This window comes from Oncorhynchus kisutch, linkage group LG18, assembly GCF_002021735.2.
Source record: "Oncorhynchus kisutch isolate 150728-3 linkage group LG18, Okis_V2, whole genome shotgun sequence".
Classification (NCBI taxonomy): Eukaryota; Metazoa; Chordata; class Actinopteri; order Salmoniformes; family Salmonidae; genus Oncorhynchus; species Oncorhynchus kisutch.
This window is the reverse complement of record NC_034191.2, coordinates 35,419,788-35,442,466: the sequence shown is the minus strand read 5'-3', so window position 1 is coordinate 35,442,466 and position 22,679 is coordinate 35,419,788. Positions and strand designations below refer to the sequence as shown.

The window sequence follows — 22,679 nt, the reverse complement described above, 5'->3', positions numbered from 1 at the left end:
ATGTAATCCTATGTGGCTAAGTTTGAATAGCATGAGGATAGCAACGGCAGGTTTGTGGGTTTGATCCTTGCTTGGGGCACCAATATGAAAATGTCGATCTCAGTCACTGTTCTAGGTCACTTTCGACAAAAGTGGATGCTAAATGGGATAAATCATTTATTATTTACAAAGCTACTAACTTGAAGCACTCATTTTGGGAGGAGAAATCTGACATTTCTGTCAGGTAATAAATTATTCAGTAGCCTACTCTCAAAACAGGCCAGTGTATAGGTGCTGGTAACAACCTCAATAAGGATCTAAGTTGTTATTGATGTAGTGTTTATTATAGAGTCTTCAGTATGGAAATCACGAATAGTCTACATGTTCCTTGAAAGCTATTGTTACCACTGAAGATGTCCCTCGTCTCGTTTCAAAAGGGAACGACAGGCGCCCAGCCGCTTGTGCTGTTGTTCTCTTGTTCTCTCGTGCCTGTCAGTCTTCATCTGTAGAAACACTTCTCTGTGGCTGGCTGGCTTCGTAGCTCCTTAGTGCGTGTATCCCTTGCATGATTGAGATTAATATACAGTATATGGCCCTGAGCTTGGCCGTGCTTTTCTGCAGTCTCCCCTTATCTATAATTCATCTCCTGTATGCAGAGATGGACAGTATTTATGTTACATGTATTTGAAATACGTATTTGAATTACATTGGGATGAACTACACTCCAATGTATCTAAATACTGTAATTTATAGTGGTTCACATTTTGTGGCCCCCTTGCATTGCATTGGTATCAGAAGTCGGATGGCACTATGATGTGATAAATGCATCTGCTAAATGAACTAAATGTATATGTGAAAATGAACAATTGCAAAGCATAATGAGTATTATTCATGAGCTCCACCCGAAACAAAACCCAGAGTGCTTTGCAGTTCATTTTGTTATGTTCATTTTCACATACTGTATACATTACATTTGTTGGTCATTTAGCAGACACACTTATCCAGAGTGACTTGCTCAACTAAGGAAGTTAAACAACACATTACAGTCACTGCAAGGAAAAACATTTTTGTAACTGATACTGAGAATTTAGTTTCTGTTCGGGCCGGCACGTGCAAATGTATTTTGGTATTTTAAAATAGAAAATACATGTATTTTATTTAAATACATTACAAAATACAAGTATTTTGTAGTTTATTTGGATACATTTATGTTTATAGTATTTTGTATCTGTATTGTTCTCAGCCCTGCCTGTATGAAATTAGAACCAACACTGTGTGAAGGTTAGCCTCTCCTTTGAGTCAATGTACCAGTAATATTTATAATTTAATAGGTTGCTCTTTTTTACTTTGCATGGGGGTAAGTTAGCCTTTTCCCAGATCTGTCTGTGTTGTATTATAGCCTGTGTAGCCAACTCTTATGGTCATTGGTAAGACAGCACACACTTAACTGGGGCCAGCTAGGGTTTGGTTGGTAGCTATATGCAGGTTTGAGTGGGTAAATGCTGCTCAGTGAAAGTCTGGTGTTATTGCTAGCTTGGTTAATCCAGAGCTGGGTTGTCATTGCTGTTGTTGTGGCACATTGGGAGTTTGATGGAACTATTCTCTAACAGGTCTGGACATGCCTCTCTCTCTCTCTCTCTCCCCACAATGAGCCAGAGTGCAGTGATGTGGCAGTGGGGTTGGCAGACGCAGAGCACAGCGATAGACCTGCGTGTCAGAGGGGACGCCTGGGCCAGAACCAGTGGCAGGACAGCGAGGACTCTGAGGTGACCATTTGCTCCCCTCCAGCCACCAAGAAACAAGGAGGAAGGGCACCGGCGAGAGCTAGCGGTCACCACAATAAGGAGTCAGCCGGCCACTACGCCACCAACCTGGCTGAGTCGGTACTGCAGGACGCCTTCATCCGCCTGTCTCAGGACGAACCGTCCTTCGCCACCGAGGCTGCTGTGAGCATGACCCCTGGCAGCCACCGCCCCCCTGCCGTCCTCACCAGCACAGGAGTCGAGGAGCCCTCTCGGGCACGTGCCTGCTCTTTCGAGCTGCCTAAGATCGTCATAGTGCAGAGCCCGGATAATTGCGAGGGCCTACCGGAGTGGCTGGGTACTCAGGCCTCTCACGTGGCTGTGGAGTATGGTGTTTGTGGTGCTGCCAGACAGGTAACGGCGGAACACGGACCAGAGGCCCATAGCTTCCACACTACCACCACTACCAGTGGACGACACCCCAACAAACCCCTGCAGCAGGCCCTGGCATGTGCTGCCAGTGTCATCGGCACCATCTCCAGCCCACAGGTAGCAGAGCAGCTAGCGATGGAGCCAACAGAGGAGGACATGGAGAGAGAGGGACAGAGAGACCCTGAGGGCACCAACTACTCCTTCTCCTCAGCCATGTGTGGTATGGCCCAGGTGGCGGGGGCAGTGGCCGTGGTGGAGCTAGCTAAAGAGGCCGAGGAGGGGGGCTGCGAGTCAGAAGATGACTCCACCACTGAGGTCTACTCAGCTGCCTCCGTGGGACTCCTATCTGCAGCGCAGGCCTCCACGGCAATCACTCTTCACTGCAGCATTGCCGAGGGAACCAGCATCGAGGCCTTTCGCACCAGCATCGCTGAAGTTCTTCACAAGGAGGCAGCAGGGGTGCTGGCTCAGCCCCAGGACTACAAGAGTGTGGCCCACCTACTGGAGTCCACCCACAACAGGATCGTGGATGGCATCACGTCTCCCAAAAAGTCCTATCTGGACAAGATGGATGAGACTAAGGTGGACGATTTCATCAGCGAGGTGGCCAATGGCCTCTTCAAGCACGCGTTTGAGAAAGCGAAAAAGAAAAGAGAACTAGAAGGCCCGGGCAAAGACGTCCCTAATATCCAGGGCTTTCTGCAGGAGAGCGTGAGCAATGTGCTCTTCGACGTCCTTTGTCTCACTTCAAAGAGGATCGGTGACATTTCCAAATATGATATAGGGTCGTTTGACAGACAAGAGGGTGATGTCGGCTCCAGGGACTACGAGACAGCCGCCAACACCAAGGAACCATTAAGTCAATTACAGCGCTTCGATGGCTCCAGCCAGCCCGATAATTATGAAGCCCACTGGGCAGAGAAGACGCCCATCTACTCCGCGATAAGGGAGGACAAATATGGACTCGAGAGGGAGAGTGAACCTTATGGGTCTCACAGCTCGCCACATTTCAGAGAGCAGCAGCAGCTCGGACAAGCTCAGACTAAAGTCTCGTCCTCTACTAAGGACTGCTATGATCTCCAGGGCCAGCAGGCCAGAGGAAACATCAGAGAGCCTTTTACAGAGAGCTTAGCCCACCAGGTCTCTTCATCCCTGGGCACAGAGAAAAGATGGAGAGCCAGTACGGACAGCAGACAGTCTTCTCTGACCCCTCAGTCCTCTTTTAGCTCCTCCTCCACAGGGGCCTTGGTCTGCCTAAAGATGGACTCAGAGTCCAGAACTACCCCTGTCAACTACTTCGCTGATGACCTGGCCACCACCGTGGTCTCCATGGCCACTGAGCTGGCCGCCATCTGCCTGGAGAATTCCAGCGGGAAGCAGCCGTGGTTCTGTGCCCTGAAGGGCGCAGCCGGCTACTACCCCGAGGGGGGATACCTGCTGCCCTCCTGTTGCACGGCCCTCCGCAGAAAGGAGGGCCAGAACGGCGGTGTGGCATCCAAAAAGCACCGGCCGCCACGCCTCAGTGAGATCAAGAGGAAGACGGAAGAGCAGCCCGAGTTGATGGAGTGCCTGGTCAACCGCGTGGTGGATGAGACCGTCAACCTAGACGACATGCCCCAGACTCTTGACCCATTCGCACTCTTTGCCTCCGAGGTCACCGCCCGCATCATGAACTGCCCCGAGCTCAACGTAGTTGACACCTCCAAGCCCGGCCAGCAGACCCGCAGCCGGCTGCAGTGCGAGCGGTGGAGCCGGGGCAAGGCCGCCAGCTACGAAAGCATCCCAGAGGAGGACGCCGGTCCCCCGGGTACCCCCAACACCCTGGGCCCTGGCAGCCGGCTGGGCCAGAACCTGAGCAGGGGAGGCTCCATCTCCAAGCAGTCCAGCTGCGAGAGTATTACGGACGAGTTCTCCCGCTTCATGGTGAACCAGATGGAGATGGAGGGCCGGGGTTTTGACCTGCTCCTGGACTACTACGCCGGGCAGAACGCCAGCAGCATCCTGGCGGCAGCCGTGCAGCAGGCAGCCACCAAGAAGAACGGCCACCTCAATGTGAGGGCCACCTCCTGTCTGTCCAAGCAGTCCAGTACGGAGAGCATCACGGAGGAGTTCTACAGGTTCATGCTCAAAGACATGGACATGGAGAGCAAAGACTACAGTATGGGAAGAACTAAAGAGTGGAGCAACAGCCTATTGCCTCCATCTCCCAGAACCCTCTTCTGTATCCGTCAGTCCTCTGTGCCGGACAGACGTTTCTCAGACTCCAGGCTGACCGTCAACTCGCCCATCAAGGCCAACTCCTTTGATGGCTTCGTCCGCAATGTGCACGGGGACACACTCAACATCTACCCCACCAACTCGGTGCAGGTGTCTGCCACGGGCCTCTGCAAGTCTGATTCATGTCTGTACCAGAGGGGCCAGACTGACCAGATCACCGACATGCTGATCCACGAGACCTGGTCCAGCTCCATTGAGTCCCTGATGCGGAAGAACAAGATCATTGCAGACCCGGAGGACAGCATTGACCTGGTGGATGCAGAGTCCCAGACCCACATGCTGCAGTATGCCAACCGCCTGGCCGCAGACATCGTGGAAACCGGGAAGTCTGTCCTGCAGGATGGGGATGGAGCCGGAGGAGGAGGCGTGGTGGGGCGACAACAACACATGCCCGTGGGGGAGAGGAGGAGAGGCTTCAAACAGTCCCGCCCTGGCTGCACCCGGAGCAGAGCCAGCCAGGAGCAACCAGGAGGGGGCGGAGACAGCACATGTACAGCAGCGGGTCCCCCCGTCAGGGGCCCCAGGGAGGTCCCTGTACCAGTGATCCACATCGAGACAGATCAGAGGGACGATCCAGAGTCTGGGAATCTGGTGGAAAGGGCCTGGCATCACCCCTGGGACCCAGCGCCCCCTGAGGGGACAGCCCAGTGGCGCGCTGAGAGGGCCTCAGTGAGCCGCAGCAGGTAAGCTCTCTCTCAGTGAGCGATTCCCCTGTGAGTCAATCGCACCCTCAAACAGAGAGAGATGGTAGTATCTTTCCATAGTCCTCCTTAGAAATTATTTTCCAAAACACCTTGAATTGTGACCTAATGTGTTTATAAATCAATAACCATCCATGAGTTGTTAAACTCTTTATAGTGTTGGGTATCAGAGACCCAGCCACATAATGGCTTCTACTGCATTCACAGAGAGAACGTAGTCTATTGTGAAAGTCTCTGGGGTTATACACACCCGCAGCCAGGTTATGAGTCATGTTTCTGTGTTGAAGGCTACAGCTTTTATCTAAAGCTAACCTTGATCTTCAAGGTGGCATAGACATGCCTCTAGTCACGACATACTGCAGATACTCATAAACACTGATACAAACCCAAACACACACGCATATATATACACTCCCCCATATGCTCCCGAGGGGCGCAGCAGTCTAAGGCACTGCATCTCAGTGCTAGAGGCGTCACTACAGACACCCTGGTTTGAATCCAGGCTGTATCACAACCGGCCGTGATTGGGAGTCCCAAAGGGCGGTGCACAATTGGCCCAGCGTCGTCCGGGTTTGGCCGGTGTAGGCCGTCATTGTAAATAAGAATTTGTTCTTAAGACTTGCCTAGTTACATAAAGGTTAAATAAATAAATATGTATTTGGACAGTAAAGCAACATTTTTTATTTTGCTCTATACTCCAGCATTTTAGATATTTCATATTAGGCAAGAGTACAGAATGTCAGCTTTTAGTTAGGTATTTTCATTCATATCTGTTTTACAGTTTAGAAATGAAAGCACTTTATATATCTAGTAGAGGTCGACCGATTAATCAGCCGTTTTCATAACAATCGGAAATCGGTCATTTTGGACGCCGATTATTATTATTATTATATTTATTTTTTTACACCTTTATGTAACCTTTATTTAACTAGGCAAGTCAGTTAAATAAGAATATATTAAGAATATATTCTTATTTTCAATGACGGCCTAGGAATGGTGGGTTAACTTTCTTGTTCAGGGGCAGAACGACAGATTTTTACCTTGTCAGCTCAGAGATTCAATCTTGCAACCTTACGGTTAACAAGTCCAACGCTCTAACTACCTGCCTCACGAGGAGCCTGCCTGTTACGCGAATGCAGTAAGAAACCATGGTAAGTTGCTAGCTAGCATTAAACTTAATCAATCATAATCACTAGTTATAACTACACATGGTTGATGATATTACTAGTTTATCTAGCGTGTCCTGCGTTGCATATAATCGATGCAGTGCACATTCGCGGAAAAGGACCGTCGTTGCTCAAATGTGTACCTAACCATAAACACCAATGCCTTTCTTAAAATCATTACACAGAAGTCTATATTTTTAAACCTGCATATTTAGCTAAAATAAATCCAGGTTAGCAGGCAATATTGCACGCAGAGTCAGGGTATATGGAACAGTTTGGGCCGCCTGGCTCATTGCGAACTAATTTGCCAGAATTGTACGTAATTATGACATAACATTGAAGGTTGTGCAATGTAACAGGAATATTTAGACTTATGGATGCCACCCGTTAGATAAAATACGGAACGGTTCCGTATTTCACTGAAAGAATAAACGTCTTGTTTTCGAGATGATAGTTTCCGAATTCGACCATATTAATGACCTAAGGCTTGCATTTCTGTGTGTTATTATGTTATAATTAAGTCTATGATTTGATAGAGCAGTCTGACTGAGCGATGGTAGGCACCAGCAGGCTCAAAAGCATTCATTCAAACAGCACTTTTGTGCGTTTTGCCAGCAGCTCTGCTGTTTATGACTTCAAGCCTATCAACTCCCGAGATTAGGCTGGTGTAACGATGTGATGTGAAAAGGCTAGTTAGCGGGGTGTGCGCTAATAGCGTTTCAAACGTCACTCACTCTGAGACTTGGTGTAGTTGTTCCCCTTGCTCTGCATGGGTAACGCTGCTTCGAGGGTAGCTGTTGTTGTGTTCCTGGTTCGAGCCCAGGTAGGAGCGAGGAGAGGTATGGAAGCTACACTGGCAATACTAAAGTGCCTATAAGAACATCCAATAGTCAAAGGTATATGAAATACAAATGGTATAGAGAGAAATAGTCCTATAATTCCTATAATAACTACAACCTAAAACTTCTTACCTGGGAATATTGAAGACTCATGTTAAAAGGAACCACCAGCTTTCACATGTTTTCATGTTCTGAGCAAGGAACTTAAACGTTAGCTTTCTTACATGGCACATATTGCGCTTCTACTTTATTCTCCAACACTTTGTTTTTTGCATTATTTAAACCAAATTGAACATGTTTCATTATTTATTTGAGGCTAAATTGATTTTATTGATGTATTATATTAAGTTAAAATAAGTGTTCATTCAGTATTGTTGTAATTGTCATTATTACAAATACATTTTAAAAATCGGCCGATTAATCGGTATCGGTACCCCCCCCCCCCCCCACACCCCCAATAATCGGTATCGGCGGCGAAAAATCATAATCGGTCGACCTCTAATATCTAGTCCCCCATTTGAAGAATTCACAAATATTTGGACACATTCACTTGTATTTAGGTCATCCAAATGTTGGTATTTGGTCCCGTATTCCTTGCAGGCAATGACAACATGAAGCTTGTGACTACAAACATGTTAGATGCATTTGTGGTTTGTTTTGGTTGTGTTCTGGATTTGGACAATTCCAAGCTAACAGAATGATGCTCCGATTTCTTTCTTTTAAAATGTATTTCAAACAAGAAGCAATGGTTTGTGCTGTCATTCTGTTCTTCAAGTAAATGTTTTTTTTTTTTTTACATTTTCTGTGGAAATTGTTGAAAGTCACCCTTGTGCATAGAGTTGTATGGTTTGTTTAACTTTGCAATAATAGTTTTGGGTTTTCTGTTACCATGGAATTGCCCGTTATGTTTTGCCCAATAGGAACTGAATGGTGAATAATATTTTGTGCCATTTTGGAGTCACTTTTATTGTAAGTAAGAATAGAAGATGTTTCTGAACACTTCTACATTCATGTGGATGCTACCATGATAATGGATAATCATGACTGAATCGTGAATAATGATGGATGAGAAGGTTGCAGAGGCACAAAGATCCCCCCCAGAATTCTGACCTCCCCAGTTATTGGTAATGGTGAGAGGTTAGCATGTTTTGTTGTTGCCTCTTAACCGGCATCTCCCTAATCATTATTCATGATGAAACATCTTATCTACTTAATTAGAAAGAAATGTACTGCTGTCATCATTCAGGTACTGGCAAAACATAACCCAAAACACAACCAAAACAAACTGTAAATGCATCCAATGAGTTTGTAAAGTCACAAGATTGATTTAGTCATTGCGTGCAAGGAATATGGGACTAAACTTTTGACTAATTTATAGTGGAACTGACAGCGTTTGAATTACTTTGCAGATATGAAACCGATAATCCTAATATTAGTAAAAAAAATATCAAATTCCCAGTTTATTCTTCAAAACCAACTACCATTTCTTGGTAGTCCAAAAAATATTTGTATCGGGTTGTAAATCACAGCTTGCCTCATACATCGTCTGCTGCCTCCACCCATCTACGATGTACTGTTTCAGTTTCAATGACCCAAAAACGGACGGCTGTTACTAAAGCTGGAAATGTCAATATAATCAAACTCGCAAGGACAATGATCACAAGCCAGTTATATGGCTAATAGACTAGCACACGTGTCAAACACAAGGCCCGTGGGCCGAATAGGACACACAAGCTAGTATGAATTAGTCAACAGTTGAGTAATCTACTTTATGAAATTACTGCCTGATGCGCTGGGATCAGTGAATTCAACTTCACTCATTGCTTTCGTATGTCCCGCTTACAGCGTGCAGCGCAGCAGAGGGAACGTGTCAAATGTGGCTGTCTGGCTTCGGTTAAGCTTGACAATGAATAACCAAAAAACTAAACCTGCATCAAAACACAATGCAAAGGAGAAACATGTAGGCCTATTGCAGCAACATTTGAGCAGTAGCCTCGGCTGGCCACTCAACTACAATATATTTGAGCAGTAGCCTCGGCTGGCCACTCAACTACAATATATTTGAGCAGTAGCCTCGGCTGGCCACTCAACTACAATATATTTGAGCAGTAGCCTCGGCTGGCCACTCAACTACAATACATTTGAGCAGTAGCCTCGGCTGGCCACTCAACTACAATACATTTGAGCAGTAGCCTCGGCTGGCCACTCAACTACAATACATTTGAGCAGTAGCCTCGGCTGGCCACTCAACTACAATACATTTGAGCAGTAGCCTCGGCTGGCCACTCAACTACAATACATTTGAGCAGTAGCCTCGGCTGGCCACTCAACTACATACATTTGAGCAGTAGCCTCGGCTGGCCACTCAACTACAATATATTTGAGCAGTAGCCTCGGCTGGCCACTCAACTACAATACATTTGAGCAGTAGCCTCGGCTGGCCACTCAACTACAATATATTTGAGCAGTAGCCTCGGCTGGCCACTCAACTACAATATATTTGAGCAGTAGCCTCGGCTGGCCACTCAACTACAATATATTTGAGCAGTAGCCTCGGCTGGCCACTCAACTACAATATATTTGAGCAGTAGCCTCGGCTGGCCACTCAACTACAATATATTTGAGCAGTAGCCTCGGCTGGCCACTCAACTACAATATATTTGAGCAGTAGCATCGGCTGGCCACTCAACTACAATACATTTGAGCAGTAGCCTCGGCTGGCCACTCAACTACAATACATTTGAGCAGTAGCCTCGGCTGGCCACTCAACTACAATACATTTGAGTGCACCACACAGCAATGCTGCATTCAACCACACCGATGATCCTTGCTGTGCAAAAAAATGAAAAACATGTTTTGAGCTTAAATGTTACAACAACCTACAGCTATACCTTTTTGGAGTTATTAAATACTTTTTGACTAAGGTCACATTATATTATGCACATATACAAGCAGGGAAGCAAAAGCTGGAAAAATATGATTTCTGGATGCAGCATCCTATGGACATAACGTTAAGTGGACATTATAAAGGGCCATATTTTTTCTAATAAAACAATGGCCATTTGAGTTTGAGTTTATTTGAGTTTATTTTTATTTTTACAGGGACAGTGCACATTAATCAACATTTCAGTAAAAGTGCCGGTTTTAGCCAACCGGCTAATTTTCAACCGCAGTCCCTGGGCAGGTTATTAAAAACAATTACAATATAGACAATAGCAACATAGAACAAGCAAGACATAGCAACATAGGACAAGCAAGACATAGCATACAGACAGAGCAACATAGGACAAGCAAGACGTAGCATACAGACAGAGCAGCATAAAACAAAAAGCAGCAAGACAAAATTCATAAAAGCAACAAAGTGTTTCCACACCTCACAAGCTACAGACAACAGACAACATGGAGAGCGGCAACACACAGCTAGGGACCATGTTCACAAATCTGATTGACCTTTAGCCATGTCTTCAAGCATTTTGTGAAAGTGTGATATGTGGTGCAGTTATGTGTGTCTGATGGCAGTGTATTCCAGACATGGGAAGCTCTCACAGAGAATGCAGATTTACTAAAGGTGCTTTTCCTTAGGGGAACTATACAGTCACCTCTCATGGCAGACCTTGTGGATCTGCTGCCATATGTCTGGGTTTTCTGTTTAACAAAAATATTGAGTGGAGGGGGAGCCAGGCCATTGAGGATCTTGAATACAAGACATGCGTCGGTGTATTGCACAAGATTTTCCCAACTTGAGAGCTCATGCTTTCTAAGGATGTGACAATGATGATGGCTATTGGGCTTCCTATCAAGCACTTTGAGAGCCTGTTTGTAGACAGACTGAATAGGTTTTAATGTTGTACAGCAAGCTTGGGCCCAACTAGTCAAGCAGTATGTTAAGTGGGGGAGTATCATAGATTTGAAGTACAGTTTTGCTACCTCTGTAGTCAAACAATTTCGTATAAATCGGAAATTAGCTAGGTTGAATTTGGTTATTTGAATTACCTTTTTCACATGCTTTTTAAAAGAGAGGTTGGAATCAAGTATGATGCCAAGGTACTTAAAATCGGATACCACCTGGAGCTTCTCCCCTGACACATAGACATCTGGCTCAGTAGCATCTGTTGCCCTCTTTGTGAAGAACATGCAAACAGTTTTTTTCACATTGAGATGCAAACACGAGTCACTGAGCCACTTTGTAACCTGGACCATTACAGTAGTGAGTTCTTGTGCAGCTTGTTGTTTGCTCTTTGCATGCACATATATCACTGTATCATCTGCATACATTTGAACTTCAGACCCAGTACAGACAGAAGGCATATCATTAATGTACAGGCTGAACAGGAGGGGCCCCAGTATTGACCCTTGGGGCACGCCCACATCATAGCTACGAGTGGGCGACAGCTCATTGCTCACTCTGACACACTGAGTTCTGCCTTCAAGGTATGATTTCATCCATCTCAAGGCATCAGGGGAAAAGTTGAACTTGGACAATTTTGTGATGAGAATCTCATGGTTAACAGTATCAAAAGCCTTCCTTCCATTTTGGGTCGTAGTTGCACATCTGGCCACATCTGGCGACCTTTCGGATACTAGTCCAACGCTCCAAAATGACACAATACATTATTTACCATTCATTTCTATTGGGGACAAAAAAAATCTGAAACGCAACCAAAAGAAACAGTAAATGTATCCAACAAATGTGTAGAGTCACAAACTTGATGTAGTCATTGTGTGCTATGAATATGGAACCAATACACACATGCAGTGCATTCTGAAAGTTTTCAGACCCCTTGACTATTACCACATTTTGTTATGTTACAGCATTATTAAAAAATTTATTAAATTGTTTTTTTTCTTCTCATCAATCTAGACACAATAATACACAATGACAAATCAAAACTGTTTAAAAAATATTTTTTTTTGCAAATGTATACAACATAAAAAACAGATATCACATTTACATAGGTATTCAGACCATTTACTCAGTACTTTGTTGAAGCACCTTTGGCAGCTATTACAGCCTCAAGTATTTTTGGGAATGACGCTACAAGCTTGGCACACCTGTATTTGGTTGAGTTTCTCCCATTCTTCTCTGCAGATCCTCTCAAACTCTATCAGGTGTGATGGGGAGTGTACTGCACAGCTATTTTCAGGTCTATCCTTCTAAATGGTTCACCAGATATGAGTGAACATTAACATTAACCTCATAGTCATGGTTTGATTTCAAATCCACACTTTTGGAGTGTAGATCCAAAATAAGTCTAAATGCTTCTCTGTCCCAATAATAATGGAGGGCACTGTAAAAGGTGACATTCTGTACTGTCACCTCAAAGGAAACATTGGATCTCAAATAAAAAAGAAAGAATTCCCTTTCCAAATACATATGGAGACGAGTGTATGTCACACATACAGTATATTATGCATATAAGAGACACAGACTACATGCAACAGTGGCATAATATTGTCCTGTAATTTGGGTCTGACATTTCACTCAGAGGTCAATTGTGTAACAGGGACTCAGTAAGGTGAGAAGATTCACACAGACCTTGGTAAAGTGAGAGTGGCCTTTAGGGGAGCAGTGAAACATGGATATATACACACTGCAGGGAGGCCTGGTATTGGAAGAGTTGGGCACCACAAAGAGGAGGTTACAGATAACTTCCAATGTACTTCAGGTCACTTTATTGGTGTTCCAGAATCTTGAGCTCATCAGCTAAGCGACAAACATTTACAGACCACATTTACAGACCACGTTGACATAGGTGACAACACAAGGTCGCACAAATAGGTAGAGCAGATCAAATATAAAGTTTATGTGTTTAGAAAGGAAAATGGGGTTTAAATACTTTGGAGGTTATTTGTAAATGTTGATACTTCAGAAAAATAATCTTAGTATCATATACAGGTAACTGCCAAAATGAAAGAAAGACCAATGGGGCGTTTGGCCACCACATTCCGGAACAGCTTCAGTGCACCTTGGGATAGATTCTACAAGATTCTAAACTCTATCAGAGGGATGCGACACTATTCTTCTGCAGGAAATTCCATAATTTAGTGCTTTGTTGATTGTGGTGGAAAACGCTGACTCAGGCATCGCTCCAGAATCACCCATAAGTGTTCATTTGGGTTTAGATCTGGTGACTGAGATGGCCACGGCATATGGTTTACATAGTTTCAATGCTCATCAAACCATTCAGTGACCACCCGTGCCCTGTGGGAGGGGGGAATTGTCATCCCGTGGACCTCAGGAAGAGTAGCTGATGCTTTTGCAGCGGCTAATGGGGATCCTAGTAAATACCAAATATGAGAGCATAGCCATCGTAGCCAAAAGAATGGCCTGCCAAGTATTTTTATACATGACCCTATACATGATGGGATGTTAATTGCTTAATTAACTCAGGAACCACACCTGTGTGGAAGCACCTGCTTTCAATATACTTTGTATCCCTCATTTACTCAAGTGTTTCCATTATTTTGGCAGTTACCTCTAGATTGGATTGACACATGCAATAAATAAGATGAAAAGGAACATAGATGGAAGAGATTATTACATTTAGGCTGCTAAACGATTGCAGGGTTTGCTGGTTATTCACGTAACACTTAATAAACTCCCAATTAGGGAACGAGTCATCTGTATCTTTTTATTTTTTACTTAACCTTTATTTAACTAGACAAGTCAGTTAAGAACAAATTCTTATTTACAATGACGGCCTACCAAAAGGCAAAAGGCCTCCTGCGGGGACGGGGGCTGGGATTAAAAATATAAAAATATAGGACAAAACACACATCACGACAAGAGAGAAAACACAACACTACATAAAGAGAGACCTAAGACAACACCATAGCATGGCAGCAACACATGACAGCACAGCATGGTAGCAACACAACATGACAACAACATGGTAGCAACACAACATGGCAGCAGTACAACATGGTAGCAGCACAAAACATGGTACAAACATTATTGGGCACAGAAAACAGCACAAAGGGCAAGAAGGTAGAGACAACAATACATCACGCAAAGCAGCCACAACTGTCAGTAAGAGTGTCTATGATTGAGTCTTTGAATGAAGAGATAAAACTGTCCAGTTTGAGTGTTTGTTGCAGCTCGTGCCATTCGCTAGCTGCAGCGAACTGAAAAGAGGAGCGACCCAGGGATGTGTGTGCATTGGGGACCTTTAACAGAATGTGACTGGCAGAACGGGTGTTGTATGAGGAGGATGAGGGTTGCATCAGGTATCTCAGATAGGAGGAGTGAGGCCTAAGAGGATTTTATAAATAAGCATCAACCAATCAACCAGTGGATCTTGCGCCAGGTATACAGAGATGGCCAGTTTACAGAGGAGTATAGAGTGCAGTGATGTGACTTATAAGGAGCATTGGTGGCAAATTTGATGGCCGAATGGTAAAGAACATCTAGCCCCTCGAGAGCACCCTTACCTGCCAATCTATAAATTACGTCTCCGTAATCTTGCATGGGTAGCATGGTCATCTGAATCAGGTTAGTTTGGCAGATGGGGTGAAAGAGGATCAATTACGATAGAGGAAACCACGTCGAGATTTAACCTTAGTCTGCAACTTGAATATGTGCTGAGATAAGGACAGTGTACTGTAAGCCATACTCCCAAGTACTTGTATGAGGTGGCTACTTCAAGCTCTAAACCCTCAGAGGTAGTATTCACACCTGTGGGGAGAAGGGCATTCTTCTTACTAAACCACATGACCTTTATTTTGGGGGTGTTCAGAACAAGGTTAAGGGCAGAGAAAGCTTGTTGGGCACTAAGAAAGCTTTGTTGCAGAGTGTTTAGCACAAAATCCGGAGAGGGGCCAGCTGAGTATAAGACTGTATCATCTGCATATAAATGGATGAGAGCTTCCTACTGCCTGAGCTATGTTGTTGATGTACATAGAGAAGAGCGTGGGGCCTAGGATTGAGCCTTGAGGCTGATACCTATCAGGACTATTTGTGAGGATAACATCAAGAAGAGTAGCCTTTTCTGGGTGTTTGGAGTCCTACCTTGTGGGATTGGTAATAATCTGAGAAAGATTTAGGGAGTCCCATTGCTTTAGGAGTTGATCAGGTGGTTTAAGCATGTCCCAGTTTAGGTCACCTAGCAGGACAAATTCAGACTTAGTGTAAGGGGCCAGGAGAGAGTTTACGGCAGGTAGGGTACAGGCCGGTGCTGATGGAGGATGATAACACCCAGCAGTCAACAAAAACAAGCAAATCAAATTGTTTGGGGACAGCCTTGGTGGAGACAACTGAGCACTGAAGGTGTTCCTTGGTAAAGATTGCCACTCCATCACCTTTGGAAGATCTGTCTTGCCGAAAAAGGTTATAACCAGAAAGGTTAACATCAGTATTCAAAACACAATTTTTTAACCACATCTCAGTAATGACCAACACATCCTGAATTGGAGCTGTGAACCCACACTTTCATTTTAGGTAATAAGCTTCTAGTGTTAACGTGCAGAAAACACAGGCTTTTACGAGAGCAGAAATCCGTGAAACCGATATCAGAGCACAAATCAGAATTGGGGCTAGCAACAGTAGATGGGCCAGGGTGTATATGCATATTTCCAGATATCAACACTAATACAATCAAGGCACGGCAGAGGACAGGGAGAGCTCTGCAGTGTTGATTTATGACATTTGAATGCACATTAGATGGCAACAAGATCATATTATACAGCAATTTCATCAGGTGACATGAATACAAAGCTGGCGAGAGGTGGCTAGAATAGGATGGGAGGCCAAAAGTCTGTGTAACCAATAGAGAGTCAGAGTCCCGAGTGTGAGAACAAGCATAGTCTGTCCCACGGTTGGGTAAACAAGAATGTTCATAGTCAACAAAGCACGCAGGAGTCATGAGGCAAATAGCAAAATGCACAAGAAAAAATATATAACGACTTGGGTTTAGCCATTTTAAGTTCAGAGTCACTCGCCCCAACAGTGCCTGTGTGCCGGAGGCGAGCAAAAGCTCGGGAGAGAGGGGGGAGTGGGGTCGGGGTACCTGTCCCAGACAGGGGGAGACGACCAGGGCAGACGTTGAACAGATCGCCAGGTGAGTCTTTCCCTTTTGGTAATGTGAGGTTCATTGACATTGACAAACAACACCTTAACCCACTATGGGAATCTGGCAGCTTTCAATCATCTAATCAGGATTTAAATTCATCAGTTGCTCTGTTGCATTAAAAAACCAGCCAACACTACAGCCTTTCATTTCATTATTTATTTATGGTTCATTTGGATAGGTACAAATACAAAACATCCTTTACACACTAAAGGACCTGGGTTATCCACCCTCTATAAAAGGGGCAAAGATTTTAAAAAGGCCAATACTTGGTTGTGGTGGTGGGGGGTTGTATGTAATATGTGATGATCGGCCCAACACAAATGTAAAATGTGTATAGTCACAGTACATAGCACACTTGAAAAAATAATCAATAATTTTACAATCTGTATCCAAAGAAAAAAATATGGAACCAAATCAACCAATGAGGGGGAAGTTCAAATCAGAGGGGTTGAGCTCCTCCCAGTCTCCCAAACCCATCACACCATACAGTGCCTTTGCCTTGCAAAAGTATTCATCCCCCTTGGCGTTTTTCCTATTTTGTTGCATTACAACCTGTCATTTAAATTGATGGATTTAATGTAATGGACTTCCCCAAAATAGTCAAAATTGGTGAAGTGAAATGAAAAAAAGAACTAGTTTTAAAAAATTCCCCAAAATAAACAACGGAAAAGTGGTGTGTGCATATGTATTCACCCCTTTTGCTATGAAGCCCCTAAATAAGATCTGGTGCAACCAATTACCTTCAGAAGTTACATAATTAGTTAAATAAAGTCCACCTGTGTGTATTCTAAGTGTCACATGACCTGTCACATGATCTCAGTATATATACACCTGTACTGAAAGGCCCCAGTCTGCATCACCACTAAGCAAGGGACACCACCAAGCATCAAAGAGACCAACGATAACCCTGAAGGAGCTGCAAAGCTCCACAGCGGAGATTGGAGTGTCTGTCCATAAGACCACTTTAAGCCATATACTCCACAGAGCTGGGCTTTACGGAAGTGGCTAGAAAAAAGTAATTTCTTAAAGAAAAAATAAGCAAACAAGTTTGGTGTTTGCCAAAAAGCATGTTGGAGACATGTGGAAGAAGGTACTCTGGTCAGATGAGACTAAAATGTAGCTTTTTGGCCATCAAGGAAAACGCTATGTCTGGTGCAAACCCAACACCTCCCATCCCCCCGAGAATAACAGCATCATGCTGTGGGGATGTTTTTCATCGGCAGGGACTGGGAAACTGATCAGAATTGAAGGAATGATGGATGGCGTTCAATATAGGGAAATTCTTGAGGGAAACCTGTTTCAGTCTTCCACAGATTTGAGACTGTGGACAGAGGTTCACCTTCCAGCAGGACAATGACCTTAGGCATACTGCTAAAGCAACATTCAAGTGGTTTAAGGGGAAACATTTAAATGTCTTGGAATGGCCTAGTCAAAGCCCAGACCTCAATCCAATTTCAAATCTGTGGTATGACTTAAAGATTGCTGTACACCAGCGGAACCCATCCAACTTGAAGGAGCTGGAACAGTTTTGCCTTGAAGAATGGACAAAAATCCCAGTGGCTAGATGTACTAAACTTATACCCCAAGAGACTTGCAGCTGTAATTGCTGCAAAAGGTGTCTCTAACAAAGTATTGACTTTGGGGCGGGTGAATAGTTATGCACACTCAAGTTCTGTTTTTTTGTCTTATTTCTTGGCATTTTTTATATTTTGTTGCCTTACAACCTGGAATTAAAATAGATTTTTTTGGGGGGGGGTTTGTATCATTTTATTTACACAACATGCCTACCACTTTGAAGATGTAAAATATTTTTTCTTGTGACACAAACAAGGGGGGTGAATACTTTCGCAAGCCACTGTATGTACACTCTTAGAAAAAAAATGGCTAACTAGAACCATAAAAGGTTCCTACAGGTACAGCCTGCTAGAACACTTTTAGGACATTTTTTTTCTAAGAGTGTATACAGTGGTTGACCCTGCTGTTTGCTCTCCCCAGCTTTGAGAGAGACAAGACGGCAGTGCCCTCTGCGCCCGCTGCGGTACCCGCAGTAGATGAACGAAACAAGCGCTCTCTGAGTGCTAGCAGTGAGGACAGCTCAGAAAGCTGGTCCCAGATCGCCCCTGATGACGACCCCCACGAGGAGACCAGTAGTTTTATCCAGCTGAGCGAGGGGTCAGTAACCGTAGCAACCAACCACTGCTCCGTCCTATCATGCACCGCTCCTAGCACTCCTACCGCTACTACCGCCCTCGCCGTCCGTCGCCCTCTCATCAGCCCATTGCTGCTCACTCTTTGCTGTCCTGTGCCAGTCTTCGGCCTTTGTTGCTGCAGTGGAATAGCTGTCTGCCCGGGGGCTTTCCGCTCACTGGCAGAGAGCTCACCTAGTGCACTCAGCCCTACTCCTTAATAAGCGTGGTGTGGAGCTCTTGGGGCCTGCAGCCTGCGCTGAAATATAGTTAGAGAGAGTGGGGCTGCAGCCGCGCTAGCATAGGTATGATGTCACACTGCTTTTCACGTATCAAACGCCCACAGAACATTAGCTTTATCATTCCCTGCTTCAGCTAGTGCCATTTCTCAGTTCCACAAGCTAGTCTCATACTGACACGTAGCCAAGCCAAAAGACTGAGGTAGCAAGTCTATTACTGCCATTCCTCTAAGCCAGGAGAAATGAGACCAGGGGATAGATAAAAGAGTGGGATGGATACAGTTGTAGGCTCCAGAAGACCAGAAGGAGGGCTGTTTGGCTGGCTGACTTCAGCTTGACAGTAGTGGGGATGAAATGCGCGCTGCTTTAATCTGCCGGTGCAGACAGCTGTGGCAGAAACAAACACCTGGTTGCTGTTGCCTTCCTCTCCACCTGACCACCTCATCCCCGATTAACTCCGCTGCTGACACTGGACATGGTCGCCCACTCCGCCCGACTTCTCAATCGTTCCACATCCCCCATCTCCACACGGAAGGGCCAATTGCCAGTCAGGTTCTCTCTGCCAGCCCAGCCACTCTGCTCAGCTGCAGCTGCTGTTTCTATGTTAATCACCAGCTAATGAACAACGTTGCTCGCTTCACTGCAGCTCCTTGTTGTTCCTTTCACAAGTCACTGATTGTGTCACATTTCAAGAGACAGGATGTGAGTTTTGGTTCTGTTTGGATTTGCAGGAACGGGAACAGCAGCACGTCTAGCCTGGGTCTGGCAGACTTGGAGGGCTTGTCTGACATCCCCAGTCAGAGCACAGTGAACAGGTAACTGATAACTCCTAACAACATGAAAACACAGCGCTGAGGCTTTAAATAAGGCCCTTTGAACAGGAGAATGCAGTCTCATAGGCTCCAGTCTGATTCTCTCTAGTCTCTACCCTGTTTATGAAGTGTATACTTGTTCACCACCTCATGAAGAGATCAACCGATGTAGGAAATGTGGTGTAATTAAGTGTTTTTAAATCCATGACAGGGAGTAAGTAAATTCATGCCCAGTGCTAGATTAAATAAGTGTTTGCACCCCCCAAAATGTTAAGGAAATGAAACATTCAGGACAGAACAAATAGGTAAGGAGAACGATTAAGATTGACAGAAAGGTGAAAAATATGACATTTTCCTTTTTCTTCCTTTGTGTTTAGAGTTATCCCTTACTGAAAAAAAACTGATGCTTAGTAAATCTGGCCTAACGGTAGAACGTGAAAAAATCAGAACGCGACCTACTGTATTGTCTTAATGGTCATGTTCTCTGTTCTCAGTGAGGAGGCAGACAAGGGTCACCTAAGGGAGAGCAAGGAGAACGTAAATGGTGAGTAGTGTCACCTTGTCTTACACACACACATACACCCACACACACACACTACATCACACTGTCTCATTTCAATGTCATTACTGTCTATATCTGTCACACAGGAAATCAACTCTCTCTGTCTCCCCTACTGTCTTATCTTTGTTCTCGTTTGTCTTCGCGATAACTTCTTTTCAGCCTCTTCACAACCTCTTCACTGTAAGATCTCTACACACTCAGAGTTCTATGAATATTCTAACTCAAATGTCGAAATTGTAAATATATCACTGCTTTATCTCTGCTGTGGTGCCAGTTAAACATTTTAGGTCAATATAGCGGCATTGTATCCAGTGTTGGGGAAACTACACTGAAAATAAAGTTTACCAAGCTACAAATTACTTCACACTGGAAGAAGTTAAACTTCACTAAAGTTACCCTTAATAAAAATATAGCTTACTTAACTAAAGTGACTTAGAAAAAAGTAATTCACTACATCCCTTAACTACTTCATGAGAAATTGCAGTACCAGTCAAAAGTTTGAACACACCTACTCATTCAAGGAGTTTTCTTTATTTTTACTATTTTTTACATTGTAAAATTATAGTGAAGACATCAAAACCATGAAATAACACATATGGAATCATGTAGTAACCAAAAAAGTGTTAAAGAAACTAAATATATTTGAGATTTTTCAATGTAGCCCCCCTTTGCCTTGATGACAGCTTCATTCTCTCAACCAGCTTCATGAGGTATTCACCTGGAATGCTTTTCCAACCGTATTGAAGGAGTTCCCACATATGCTGAGCACTTGTTGGCTGTTTTTCATTCACTCTACAGTTCAACTCATCCCAAACCATCTCAATTGGGTTGAGGTCGGGTGATTGTGGAGGCCAGGTCATCTGATGCAGCACTCCATCACTCTCCTTCTTGGTCAAATAGCCCTTACACAGCCTGGAGGTGTGTTGGGTCATTGTCCTGTTGAAAAACAAATTATATTCCCACTAAGCACAAACCAGATGGGATGGGTTATCGCTGCAGAATGCTGGGATAGCCATGATGGTTAAGTGTGCCTTGAATTCCATGAAATCTAAATAAATCACTGACAGTGTCACCATCACACCTCCTCCTCCATGCTTCACGGTGCAAACCAGTAAATACGGAGATCATCCGTTCACCTACTCTGCGTCTCATAAAGACACGGCTGTTGGGACCAAAAATGTCAAATTTGGACTCATCAGACCAAAGGACAGTTTTCCACCGGTCTAATGTCCATTGCCCATGTTTCTTAGCCCAAGCAAGTCTCTTCTTATTATTGGTGTCCTTTAGTAGTGTTTTTTTTTGCAGCAATTTGACCATGAAGGCCTGATTCACACAGTCTCCTCTGAACAGTTTATGTTGAGATGTCTGTTACTTGAACTCTGTGAGGTGCAATCTGAGGTGCAGTTAATTGCGGATTTCTGAGGCTGGTAACTCTAATGAACTTATCCTTTGCAGCAGATGTAACTCTGGGTCTTCATTTCCTGTGGCGGTCTTCATGAGAGCCAGTTTCATCATAGTGCTTGATGGTTTTTACGACTGCACTTGAAGAAACTTTCAAAGTTCTTGACATTTTCCGCATTGACTGACCTTCAAGTCTTTAAAGTAATAATTCCACAAAATAACAAGTTAACAAGCCACACCTGTTAATTGAAATGCATTCCAGGTGACTACCTCATGATGCTGGTTGAGAGAATGCAAACCTGTCATCAAGGCAAAGGGTGGCTACTTTGAAGAATCTCAAATCTAAAATATATTTTGAATTTGTTTGACACTTTTTGGTTATTACATGATTCCATGTGTTTCATAGTTTTGATGTCTTCACTATTATTCTACAATGTAGAAAATAGTAAAAATTAAGAAAAACCCTTGAATGAGTAAGTGTGTCCAAACATATGACCGGTACTATATATCTAAATCTGAAATGTTAAATTGCAAGAACAAATTGCAGAAAAATAAATAAAAATGGCAATAACTGTTCACTCTGGAGTCAGATGTTAACATGTGTAATTTAGCCTTTTAAACACAAAAAGTGAGAATGAGGCACACAAGAAGTGTTTCAAGTTAGAATTAGGCAGGTCTGATGCCAAAACCGAAAGTAAATTCTTGCCTACTTCACCCGTATTTTATTTGTGCAAAAAAAAGTAGCGTTTAGTTCCAGTAGTTAGCTACACCACTAAATGGCAAAGTAATTAACTACTAAAACCACTACCAAGATTTTAATTGAGTTTAACTACCACCAAGCTACTGAAAAATGTATTTAAATAGTTGAACTAAATGTATTTCACTACTTCCCAACATTGATGGTATCAAGCTCTCTATACCCAACCCAACTTGAACCTATTTAGTGCCAAATCCATCCAATGTTCCATCGGACCTCGGCGTAGCATTGGCATTGACACTACACAAAGTGAGTGTGATGTATACAGAAAGTGGGCGTGATGTATTTCCTGTGTGTGTTGCAGAGGGCAGCTCCCTGTGGACAGTAGGGGGCAGTAGCAGCCACAGGGAGCTTCTGGTGGTCAACTGTGACTTGGATCCAGAGTGTGTGGACTCAGAGCTGCGCTTGGCCCTGCAGTGGATCGCCGCCTCCGAGCTGGGCCTGCATGCCGTCTACTTCAGGAAGTGTAAGGAGAGGACGTCCAAGGTGGGTGCAGCACAGCACATGCAGGTACACAG

General features: G+C 44.2%; 1 protein-coding gene across 4 annotated transcripts in view; it reads left to right on the top strand.

Annotated features, from left to right (window-relative positions):
* Window positions 1-22,679, top strand: part of LOC109909380 (A-kinase anchor protein SPHKAP-like) — a 40,678-nt gene that overhangs the window by 16,319 nt on the left and 1,680 nt on the right. The window contains exons 7-11 of one of the 4 annotated variants that reach the window (XM_031795916.1): window positions 1,636-5,113; window positions 18,200-18,376; window positions 19,361-19,444; window positions 19,936-19,985; window positions 22,466-22,671. In XM_031795916.1, coding sequence (XP_031651776.1) covers window positions 1,636-5,113; window positions 18,200-18,376; window positions 19,361-19,444; window positions 19,936-19,985; window positions 22,466-22,671 — 3,995 coding nt within the window. The remainder of the gene's footprint in view (window positions 1-1,635; window positions 5,114-18,199; window positions 18,377-19,360; window positions 19,445-19,935; window positions 19,986-22,465; window positions 22,672-22,679) is intronic. The other 3 variants (XM_031795917.1, XM_031795919.1, XM_031795918.1) reach the window with 3 other exon arrangements.